Here is a 12047-nt window from a genome sequence, read left to right as displayed (position 1 = left end):
AGGCACTGTCCGATGCACTTAATTATTTCATTTGATCCTCACAACAACTCTGAGAGACTTGCTATTATTATCTCCATTTTAAAGATGAGGAAACAGAGGTAAAGGAACATGCTGAGGGTCACATAGCTAGGAAGTTTTGAAGTCAGATCTGAACCCAAGTCTTCCCTGTCCAGACCTTGTCCTCTAGCCACTGTGCCTCTTTGATGCTCTAAAAGTTTCAAAGAATCAGTGAGAAATGTGCCCTCCCAGGAAACTACAGATTTGTCCTACTTGTCCCTTGGCTGAGATACTTCCAGGTAAATCACTCACTGCCAACATGATTATCGGGGGAATCAATCCAGTGCATCGTTAAGGTCAGGGTTTTAGGCACTCAATATATAAATTTGAAGAGGCAAAATAAAGGCATAAAATAGTTTCTTGCACATTATGGCTATTGGGGAAGAATCGTTGATTCCTCACAAAGTGAGCTGAAAAAAGAACTGATATATATATGGGGCATTAAGATTTTGAACAAATATTTAAGAACATGTAAATAGTTTTTTTTTCAATCAAAAGGGGGTGGGAGACCTCAGGGAAAGAAAGCATCTGACTAAGAATTCAGACTTGAACTTTGTCCTAAATGTTGTAATCAAGTCCCAAGGATTTCAGGTAAAATCTGACAAGCCTGAATTGGCCCACCCATTGGCTTTCTTTTGTGAAAAAGGGAGTAGCAGGAGGAACAAGTTTGACTGGAAATAAAAGAGGGGAGGTGAATATTCCAGAGCCTTCTTTGAAAGGGTTGTCTATACAGGTAACTCCCCAAACATAATTGCTGCTGAGTTCAGGGATAACATGTTGCTGGGTTACAGAAAGCCTACATAACTAACTTGCTCTTTGGTGAGAAGTTTCACTTTACTTTCAGTGTTGAGAAAATAAATATAATGAAAGGACTAGAAAGAAAAAAAGAGAGTTGGTGGTGCAAGGTGTCTGTTAGCGAAATTCCCTGCCCCAAAGGGGAAATAAAGAAGCAAACAGAACTTGTGCTGCCTGTGAAATACGGTCTTTTGTGGGTCAGGGCAGAGGAAAGCCCAGCTCAGTCCACGTCAAGAATGTCGTTGCCAATACTTCTGCGGGCAAGGATAATCAACTACTGTGTTATGAATCTGTGTTGAGGGAGGGGATATGTATTAAATAAAAAGTATTAAATACATAAAGATTAAATTAGGAATCAAAAAATCTCAGACAAACTAGCTTTATCTACCTCTCCAATTCTGTAACATCTTCACAATTTTAATTCACCCATATTATTTGAATGATGATATCAATCTCTAGAGAATCTAAAAACTTTTTTTTAAAACCCTTCCCTTCCATCTTGGAATCAATACTGTGTATTGGCTCCAAGGCAGATGAGTAGTAAGGGCTAGGCAATGGGGGTCAAGGGACTTGTCCAAGGTCACACAGCTGGGAAGTGTCTGAGGTCATATTTGAACCCAGGACCTCCTGTCTCTGAGCCTGACTCTGCATCCACTGAGCCACCCAGCTGCCCCCCCTAAAAATGTCTTATCCCTGTATATATAAAGGTCCAATAAGTTGCATGAGTGGGGTCTGACCAAGCACACAGAATATCATTATTCATATCAACACTGAGCCAATTTGAGATTATTGGAGACTCTGTGAGCCCCCAGAAGAAAGACTATAGAAGTGAGGAGTAGAGGGGCAAGATCAGAGATAGAGCATGTACCAGAGAGAAAATATTTACAGCCTGATAGGTCTTAGCGTGCTATTGATTACTTTTCCCTTTAGCATCTCTAAATTTAGATTCAGAATGATGTATCGAATTTAAAAGTTGTAATAGGAATACATTTAAACAATAATAAAAGTTGCAAATATTTCATTACAAATAACAGCCATTGAGCTAGCTAATGAAGTCAGCTTGATAGAAGGGGAGCTATCTAATAAACCAGAAGTCTAAAGACCTGAAAATGCAATATACTAACTGTCTATCTCCTGTCAGATGGGCGACGGACTTCAAATGAATGAGATGTACATTTCTAAACATGACTAATGTAGCAATTTGTTTTTCTAAATTATCCTTAATGGTTAAGAAATTCTGCTTATTTTATTGTCCTTATTATTCAAAATGGAGATGGTAGTGGAAGAGACAAATGTCCAAGAAAAAAAAATTTTATATAAACAAGTCAGCTACATTAACTTGTTCCTCTGAAAGTTTAATTCTGCATTAAAGAGATAAGTTTATGGTGCAAATAATCATATTTGTATTTTGTACCAAAAATATCCATCCCCAAACGTAAAGGTTTTGAGTACCTGCACAATGCTCTACAGAGTATTCATTTGATGTTGGTTCCAGTGAATCATTGGACTGAATTGAAAGACAACTACAAAGAGAGCCTTCAGAATCTTTTAAATCATTTGCGGAAACAATTGTAGAATTGTCTTCCTTTCAGATCCAAGTTATAATAGCCCATGTACCACATAACATGTGCAAATGAGAAGAGCTGGGCAATAATAGCTCTGTATCAAGAATGCTACTGAATTATGGAGAAAGAAAGTAGTCAGAAAGTGCCTGGCACCTAAGAATTTCTTCCCAAGAAACAGGGAACACATCTGCCATATTTCTTAAATCATATGACATTGATATTATTCTCTTCTAAAATGTACATATATCATGCATTAGCATTTTTTAAAATAAAATTTTATAGACTCATTTATAATTAGTATAATTGACAACAATATCTCGAAGAAAACATTGCTTCAGGGTTACAATGGACATTCTCATCCCTATGCAAGTATTTTGTACTTATCTCCAAAAAAGAAACGAATTAAATGGAACCAGGAAAAGAGAAGTCATTAACGGATTTTTTTCCCCATACACAGCTTCTCTACTACTAAAAGTGATAGTACTCAAACACTGCATCAAGAAGGCAGAGCCAACAAGACTAAGTGCATTATTATAATTAGTGTAGGGGAAACAAATGCTTTTTAAAATTGTTTTAAATTAATGAATTCACTATTTTTCAGGTACATGTAGAAGCGATTTTTAGCAATTGTTTTCTGACATTTTACAATTCAGATTTACTTTCTCTCCCTGAGGGGGTAAATAGTGTGATATAAGTCATACCACTGCTTTCATGGAGTACATATTTCCATACTGCTCATGCTGTGACAAGTCACATATCATACATGTAACCAGAAAAACTCATGAGATGAAATAAAGTGGAAGATGGCATGCGTTGATCCTCAATCAGGCTTCCACAGTGCCTTCGTTGGCTGTGGATAGCATTGAAAACATAAATTCTAAATACCAGTTTTGCTAATTTAGAAATTAATTGGCCCAAGCAATAGGAAGGTGCTAGTTTCCCTGATATTCTACTCTCATGAGACCTCATCCTGAAGCACTGTGTTCAGTTCTGGGTGACAGGGTTTAAAAAGGCCAATAATAAGTTGGAAAGTGTCCAGGGAAAGACAAACAGGATGGTGAAAAGCCTGGAGTGAATGAATATCCTAAGAGGGTTGGTTGAAGAAAATTAGGCATGTTTAGCCAGAACAAGAGAAGGCTGGGAGATAGAATTGTCTTCAAGTATCTGAAGGTTACCCCTGAGGACAGAAATAGAAAAAATGAGAATAAAGCACAAAGAAGTAAATTTATGCCTGATGCCAGGAAAAACTTCCTAACAATTCAAATTGTCCAGAAATTGAATAGGCTGCCTAGAGAGACAGTGAGTTCTCTCTCTCTGTGCAAGTCTTTGAGTAAAAATTGGATAAACTCTTGTCAAGTATGTTAAAGTGAAGATTCCTGGTACGGAGGGCTTAAATTCTGTTAGCATCGTTTCCATTCTAATTTGTCCTTACAATTTGAATAATGATTGTTAATCTATAGAGAGCCTAAAAACACCTCTGACTGAATTACAGCTCTGTATTCAATTGATGGGTACAGCTGCTTCTACAGTTTTTACCCAAGTAAGATAATAGACTAGAAAAAGCAACAGACTAATTTAGTCCAAAGAACTCTGGTTCAACATCCAAGTGTGGGAATGGTATCCATGGCGACTCTACATTGGGATGCAATTTCATAGGAAAAGGGTGTGCAAGCCTCTATTTAGCCTTTACAATTTCATATTAGCTCTGAAAAGTAACAAATCCCATCAAGACTGAGGCTTATATAATAAACCCCAGAATGTGCCCAAGTAAAGGTTTGCCTTCAATACAAAGGATGAAAAGAACCAGAAATTGCTGTGCAATAGAGTGACATAGGAATGCTGGGAGATTCCTATCAAGTCCTTACAGGGATTAATGATTAAACTGAACATTTTCAATAACATGCTCTGACCACCAAATCAAACTCACCAGGGCATGAAAGGAGGAGACAGAAAAAATTCCAAGGCGTCCCATGGCTACTTTGGTTGGTCGACTGGCAAATGCAAGTAGCCTTTTAGGATTTGGCAACTCCCCCCCTTGCAGGCTAGCTAAATAACAACGGTATCGAAATAGATCCATTTGGAATTGTTCAAGATTTTGCTCCCAAACAAATATCTGCAATAGAGAGAAAAGAAGGAAAGATAAACATCCATGTTAACGTGATTTACCAAATATTTACAAAAATAGCAATATATTAATATAGCTACTCTTCCAAAATGGCTGTAGACCTAGGAGGTGAAAAGAGGACCCCAAATGTTCAAATGTAAACGAGTCAGGTATTTTTGCATTCAGCAATGATTTTTTTTTCCTGAAAAGACTTGATCAATACTAATGATGTGCTGAAACTTCAATGTGACCTTGAAACCTTCCTTCCACTCTCCATCATATGCTTCCTACTAACTGGTATGAGAAAGGGTTACCAACCCTAGGAAGTAGACCAAAGGCAGAAAAAAGAAAAAAACTGAAAAAAAGACCAGCATCTTCAGATACTTTGTCAGTAGAGATTAGTAGCTTTCTATATCAAACCAAATTATATATGTTCACAGGTTCTTTTGGTGAGATTTATTTGGGGACAAAATAGGGCATAACAGAATATATTTAAGAAAGACAGGAAGGAAGGAACAGAATCAAACAGATACCTCTACATAGAGTCATTGAGATGGAGAGAGGGGAAAGAAAGGCCAAAATAAGGGAAACCAAACTAAATAAATACTTTGTAGCATCTTCATAAACTACTTGTCTAAGAAGTCAAAGTACCTATGGTGATGATGCTGTGGCTTGAAATGTAATGCAATATAATAAGGGGCAATTTGGGCTATAAGTAGGAGGCAACATGTTAGCCCGTGTGATAAATCAAATGATTTAAATAAACTTTATTTCTATAGTGAACACAAAACTAAAAACATTAAACAACAAAACAAAAAAGAAAAGGCAGTAGTAAATATTTATGCTCCATTTTAATTTCACCTTTGCCTCTTTTCTACAAAAAATATTTATGTATATTCTTGAGGCTTTAGATATAACCATGAAAAAGATAAATTACTTTGGTTTTCTGTGTGGAGTCACTAACATGCAATTCTTAGGGCCAGTTAAACCACCTATGAAAGCTTGGACTTTAAAGTTAAATAAATATCTATCATACATCATGAAGCTGCCCAGACATAAGTACAGGGATAAATATCCTTTGATGGTTCATTAGAGCATGGAGAGGTACCTATTTAATTGGTATTGTACATTTAGAAACATTTATTATTGAAAATAGCTTCTAGCTTTGGATCAACAGAATGTATCTACTGTAAAATTTTAAAAAGCCAGAAATTTATTATGGCTTCTGAGTCAAAAAACCAAAGAGGGAATCAAATTTCCATCTTTACAATGAAACAGGTCTGTTCTCCTCTAACACTGCAGTACTTGGGAGAGTGGGAGGCTTCTGCGGGATTTTACCGTAAGCAATTAATATCACTCCCATTTATCTTATGACAAACAACCCTGATTGAAAGTTGCAGAAAACTGGCAATCAAAATGACGAGCTTAATATCTAGGATAAAAGATGACAACTAGATAATAATTGATCTTTCATAATTGTATAGCAGCAAACACTTCCAAAGACCTAAGGTTACCTGATCGAGTATGGTTTTCTTCTTCTTGGAATCAGTTACAGAAGATAACTGCATGTCACCCATTTTCTTCATTTTCTCATCCATATCAATCTTCTGTTCTAGTTTTTTGATCTCTGACTTCAGGAGACGGAGGGTATCCTCTTTGTGGTGTTGTCTTGCTACAGCGGTTGCACAGGCAGAATGGATTGCTGTAATCCAGTTTTCTAACTCAGTCTGGCTGATGGTCTGCACAGAATGGAAGAGGAGCAAAGAAATTCACATTTTATGTAGCTATCAGATACAAAGCCAGGCTCATCAAGAAAAGTTCATTTCCTGATCCCCAGATTATGACTTTGAAAAGACAAGTTATTTCAATTTTCCATAAGAAACAAGTAAAAAAAGTCATTCGTAGGTCTGATTCAACAATCTACGAGCTCAGACTTTGGAGTTTAGCAAATAAAGATCCTTTATCATGAACTTGCTCAGACTGATAAGCAGAGCTGTAAATATCCTTTGATGGCTCACTGTAGCATGGAGGAATCCTGCAATTCTTTTAGACTTTGGTGGACTTAAAAAGCAGTAGAAAATAATCTCTGAGCAGGTTCTCCAAAGCTAGGAAGGCTCTGTGTTTGTTTTTAAAATGTATTTGTTTGTTACATCAAAGTTCCCAGGGATCTCCCTCTCTCCTCCTCTTCCCTCACTAGTGAAGGCATCATTTGACCAAAATAAACAAATAAGTAAATAAATAAATAAATAATACATGTCTTGCTTATTTCTATTTTCAGTTTTTTCTCTGGAAGTAGATATACACAAGTTATACTTCAAACAATATCTCTGTTGTTTTATAAAATATTCTCTTGGTTCTCCTAATTTTACTCTTCATAATTTCATGTAGTTTGTTTTTTTTTAATTTAGCCTGCTTGTCATTTGTTAGGGTGCAGTAGTATCCCATCATAATTCTATGCCACAATTTGTATAGCCATTTCCCAACTGATGGGCATCTCCTTAATTTCCAGTTCTTTGCCACCACAAAGAGAGCAGCTGGGGAGACTTTGAATATGAGTCAAGTTGATGATTAGATTACTAGTAGATTGGAAGAATTCAATGACGAATGGCAACATATGGTCATGGCAACATATAGAAAGGAGAAATTTCAAATGGGTCTAAAGCTTATGTAATTCTCCCCTGCTTCTATTGAGAGAATGATGAAGAAAGAGAGGAAAAAAAGCAGAGACTAATAAAGTTTTAAAACAGCCTATAAACACTAACCATGGTTGGTATTCAAAATATGAAATTTTGATTCAATGAAAAATGAGCTGATAAAAAATATTTTAAAAGTGAAAAAAAAAGAACCATAACAAAATGGGCTTTTTTAATAAATAAGTGAATAATGTATGAAATTAGGGATATAAGGAAGTTGCAGCTTAAGGAAAGGACAGGGTGTTTTTCTTTTTTTTTAGAGAAGGAAAAAAAGAGAATTTATAGTTGGCTTCTTTTTGTGTTCTCAAAGGTAATAAGAAATATTTTATGGAAAACTCAGGCATTCTATCTTGTAGTTCTCATGATGAGCATAAGCAAAGAGCCTACCGTGTAGATAATTGCAGCTTATGATTCAGTATCTGCTACAGAAGATTAATAAGTAGAATAACAATTTGACAAGGTCCTTCAAACCAAGGGAACATATTTTTTGATATTTTGTAACTTCAATACAAAAAAATCAGTCATGAGGAGGATGACAGAGACATGGTTCAGGCATAAGAAATTAAAGATTTATTTGTAGACTACTCTGCAACCTCATGCCTTTGATTTATGAATATATTTTTTTAAGAGAAATGAAAGAGTTTAAATGAAAAGCATTGAATAAAAACAAAAGTGAAGTCAAATATATCTTAACAGACATCAAATTAGTGGTTACTGCTTTGGAATCATGTAAGAATATGTCAATCAGTCAATAAACACTTATTGAGTACCTACTATGATGTACCAGGTATACAATGAAAAATAAACAATAATCCCTGCTTTCCAAAAGTTGCAAGTCTAATGGGGAAGAAAGAAAAGGTGGAGTTGTAACTGGGGCTTGAAAGAAACCAGTGAAGCCAGAAGGCAGAGATGAGGGGGGGGAGCAGTCAGTGCATGAGGGAGAGTGGGTGAAAATACCTGGAATCAGTTCAAAGAAGAGCCACAAGGCCAGTCTGGTCATTGGATTGAAGAGTATGTGGTAGGGTATCTGGGTGGGGTATAAGGTATAAGAAGAATGGAAAGGTAGAAAGGGGATCAGGTTATGAAGAATTTTAAACACTAAATAATGGATTTTATATTTGATCCTAGAAGTGATAGGGAATTTATTGAATTTGTGCAGGGGGCAGGGATTTAAATGATCAGTCTTGTGTTTAAGGAAGATGGCTTTGAAAGATGAATAGAGTACATAATGGAGTGGGAAGACCAACCAATCAGCTATTACAATGGTCCAGATGTGAGGTAATGAGTACCTGTAGCAGGATGCATCAGTAACAGAAGACAGACATAACAAAAGGGAAAACCACCAAGACTTGGCAACTTGGCTATGAGAGGGTAAGAAGGAATAAGTCAAGGATGACATCTAGTTTGTGAGCCTGGGTGATTGGAATGACAGTAGTAGCCTCAGTAGTTATAGAAAGCTAATGAACATCCAGTTCAAAATGTCTAATGGCAGCAGGAGATGAAAGCCTAGAGGAGAGGAGATCATTTTCTCTAAAGTGGGGAGTAAAGATTTAAGGGTAGAGATCCACTTCTTAGATATGAGTTACGGTGCCTCAATGGGAATAAAGAGAGAGAATATGGGTTCCTTCTACCAGTTTCAGGTCTGGTAAGTCAAGGGTAAGAAAGGAGACCTTCCCTTATCACCTCTTGGACATTTTTGGTATGGAGTATGGTAGCATCACATAGGGAGATCTTATCTGCCAAAGATTGAGCTTTGGGAGCTAAAGAGATGGATGTAGTAGCAGGGGATTCAGGCAAAATGAGAGGCTAGAGTTGATTGAATGACATCAGTGTGCACTGGGTTGTCTTGGTATGGTAAGCAGTATTTCCTTCAACCCCACTCTCCTTGCCCTCTGTCTATCATCGACATTTTGAAGATAGGTGGGGGATTCTACCACCTTTACCAAAATTCCAATTTGATTATTTTTTAAGAGCTCATTCATGCTCTCCACCAAAAGTTAAGTGTTACTTCAACCCTCCATACCCACTTAAAACCTAATTAAATATCATCTCATCTTGTGGTTGTCGTCAAAATCTGTTATCTTAGAAAGAATTTTTGTTCTTGCTGGCCTATCTAAATAAAGCAGCAGTTAATGCCAATCTCTATTTTTAGGCTAACTCCATTTCCAGAGATATTAAATTATCTTTCCAACAAAATTGGTCCTTATTCAGAGGAACAAGCTATGCTGACATGAATGTACACTGTGAATAGCAAGCTGCTTCCTGTTGCTCGTTAAGTGTTTAATATTATTCTGGAATATTTTATTTGAAGGTTTCAGGGTTAACAATTCACCAGCGTTCCTAATAGAATTTCTCACTTGACACAAATGCTTTTTTAGCACTTCTTTCAATCTTTAAGTTCCAACATCCTGGAATCCACTTTAGGAAATTACTAATCTTACATTATCTTCTTTAGGTTAATTTAATTAAGGACTTTAAACCTGTTAAAGGAGTCTCAGCAAACCAAATTCTCTTGTTCACAGTGGAGTATGAAAGAGCAATATCTTGGTTGTACTCTCCGGACTTCCACCCCACTTACTTTTCAGTGAAGAAATAAGAGATGGGCAGAAATAGAGAGTTTTATATTTTTATTGTCCTTCTGGCAATACCATAAATACTATATAAAGGCCAAAAATCAAAGCTACTAGAGGCAGTTAGGTGGCTCAGGGGATTGAGAGCAAGTCCCAGAAACAGGAAATCCTGGGTTCAAATCTGGCCTTGGACACTTCCTCTTGCTCTTTGATCTTCTTGCACTTTGTATGCTGTATGATCTTGGGTAAGTCACTTAACCCCCCCCCCCCCATTGCCTTGCCCGTACCATTCTTCTGCCTTGGAACTAATACACAATATTTACTCTAAAACAGAAGGTAAATATTTAAAAATAATAATAATAAAGCTACTGATGGCCTGGACTAATTATAAAAAATGCATTTGTGCACTAGGACTTCTTTGACATCCCAGGATTAAACTGACAGTTTAATTATTTAAACTTAGCTTCCCATCTCTCTCCACTAACATCCTGCTATATAAAGCTTCATTATGGAATAGAGGTAGACCCCGGACTTTTAAAAGCCATGCCAAAAAGGCTCTGGTAGCTTCTATAAGCCTGGAAAAGCTTTGAGTTCACTGTTTACAGACCAACTTTACGGCTAAGTTCTGGGAAGCTCAGCATAAGGCTGGCTATAGGATGAAGGACTTTTTGGCTATAGGAACTCTGGAACACAAACCATCTCTTTCATTCTGGCAGAATTCTTTGCTTTTTCAGGAGAGAGAAGAACCCACAATGAAGAATGTATCATATCCTCAAAGTTCTGAAATACAGTTCAGATTTGTCTAGGTTGATTTCCCATAATCAAAGAATTAAGGAAGTGGCAAATAGTAAATTTAGTTTATGCCCAAATCATGCTAGAAGATATAGGCTAGCAAAAGGCATGTATGTAATGTTAGCCAAAGCTGGTTTCTAGAAATAGCATGATATAGTGAAAGAAACTCTGGCCATATAATCAACCATTCACTTAAATCCACTGATTCATCCATAAAAGAGAGACAAGTGGCAATTTTGTAGTAAGGAAAGCTTGTAAAAGTTTAAAACGCAAAGAATGCTAAAGAGATAGTACATTTTAAAAATCCTCACGAAGAAGAATATTCAAACAATCGGAATTTGAAGGACGGGTAACTTGTGCGACTTGTTCATCAGTTTCATTTCTTTATCATTTTGAGTCCAATTTCTTTTCTTTCTTTGAATTAAGTTTCATTTCTTACACTTCTAATTTTGGACGTTTTGCTCATTTAAAGTTTTTAATAGTTATTTTATGTTTTAGAAAACATAAATAAATTAATAAATAAATAAAAACTGAAATAACTTAGACAAAAACTTAAGCATCATCTGAATAACACCCAGAAAACCTAAAATTGCCCCTGCTGTAGGGTTGCATTATATTGCTTGTAATGATAACAATGTTTTCATAGAAGTAGAGAATGGCTGCCATTATGCTACCACAATAAGGCAATCCATTCTCCACATATTCCTTATTAATATTAACCACATAAATTTGCACGGTGGCCAACTGGATTTAATAATATTGTAAGCTTGGGCTCGGTCCTCAGTCCCACCCTGTTCACCATCTTGGTCAGCGATCTGTACACTGACATAGAAGCAGCAGCATCAAATGAGGAAAGGATGAAAGGCTGGTAAAGTCACACATAAGGAATACAGTGACTAACGATCAGATTAGAGGGAAAATAAGGAATCAATATAAGTAAAAAACATTTGATAAATATTTATGCAAAGCCCTACAGTAAGTTTGAAAAATCAGACATAAAATTACAGGCTAGAGAAGATCCAGTTTACGACAACTCATAACAGAAATCCTGAAGGATTTTAGTTGACCCTTTGCTTGATCATTTGCAGATAATAGTATAAAAGATACTCAAAATAAAACAACAACAGTAAAGCAATCTTAGGATTCATTGATAGAGGGGCAGCTAGGTAGCACAATCAATAGAGTGCCAAGTCTGGAAATGAGAGGAGCTGGGTTCAATCTAGCCCCAGACTCTTCTGAGCTATGTGACTGTGGGCATGTCAATGAACTCCAAAGGCCCAATCCTTGCCATTCTTTTGTCTTAGAACTGATACTAAAACGGAAGATAGAGATTTTTTACAAAGAATATACTGATAGAAGTAGAGCATTTAGCTCAGAGGAAGTAGAATCCACATCCAATGTACTGTATCCATTTCTGGACATTATACTTGAAGTTTTATTACACTAGTGATAACACTAGACAGCATTTGCA

The 12047-nt window shown here is 36.4% G+C and overlaps 1 protein-coding gene across 26 annotated transcripts in view; it reads right to left on the bottom strand.

Moving 5' to 3' along the window:
• Positions 1-12047, bottom strand: part of TIAM1 (TIAM Rac1 associated GEF 1) — a 302352-nt gene that overhangs the window by 82783 nt on the left and 207522 nt on the right. For all 26 annotated transcript variants that reach the window (XM_056826011.1, XM_056826024.1, XM_056826021.1 and 23 more), the window contains 2 exons: positions 6036-6260; positions 4345-4530 (listed from right to left, as the gene is read on the bottom strand). In XM_056826011.1, the coding sequence (XP_056681989.1) occupies positions 4345-4530; positions 6036-6260 (411 nt within the window). The remainder of the gene's footprint in view (positions 1-4344; positions 4531-6035; positions 6261-12047) is intronic.

The sequence above is a fragment of the Monodelphis domestica genome, chromosome 4 (assembly GCF_027887165.1).
Source record: "Monodelphis domestica isolate mMonDom1 chromosome 4, mMonDom1.pri, whole genome shotgun sequence".
In the NCBI taxonomy this organism is placed as follows: domain Eukaryota; kingdom Metazoa; phylum Chordata; class Mammalia; order Didelphimorphia; family Didelphidae; genus Monodelphis; species Monodelphis domestica.
This window is presented reverse-complemented; position numbering and strand designations above follow the sequence as displayed.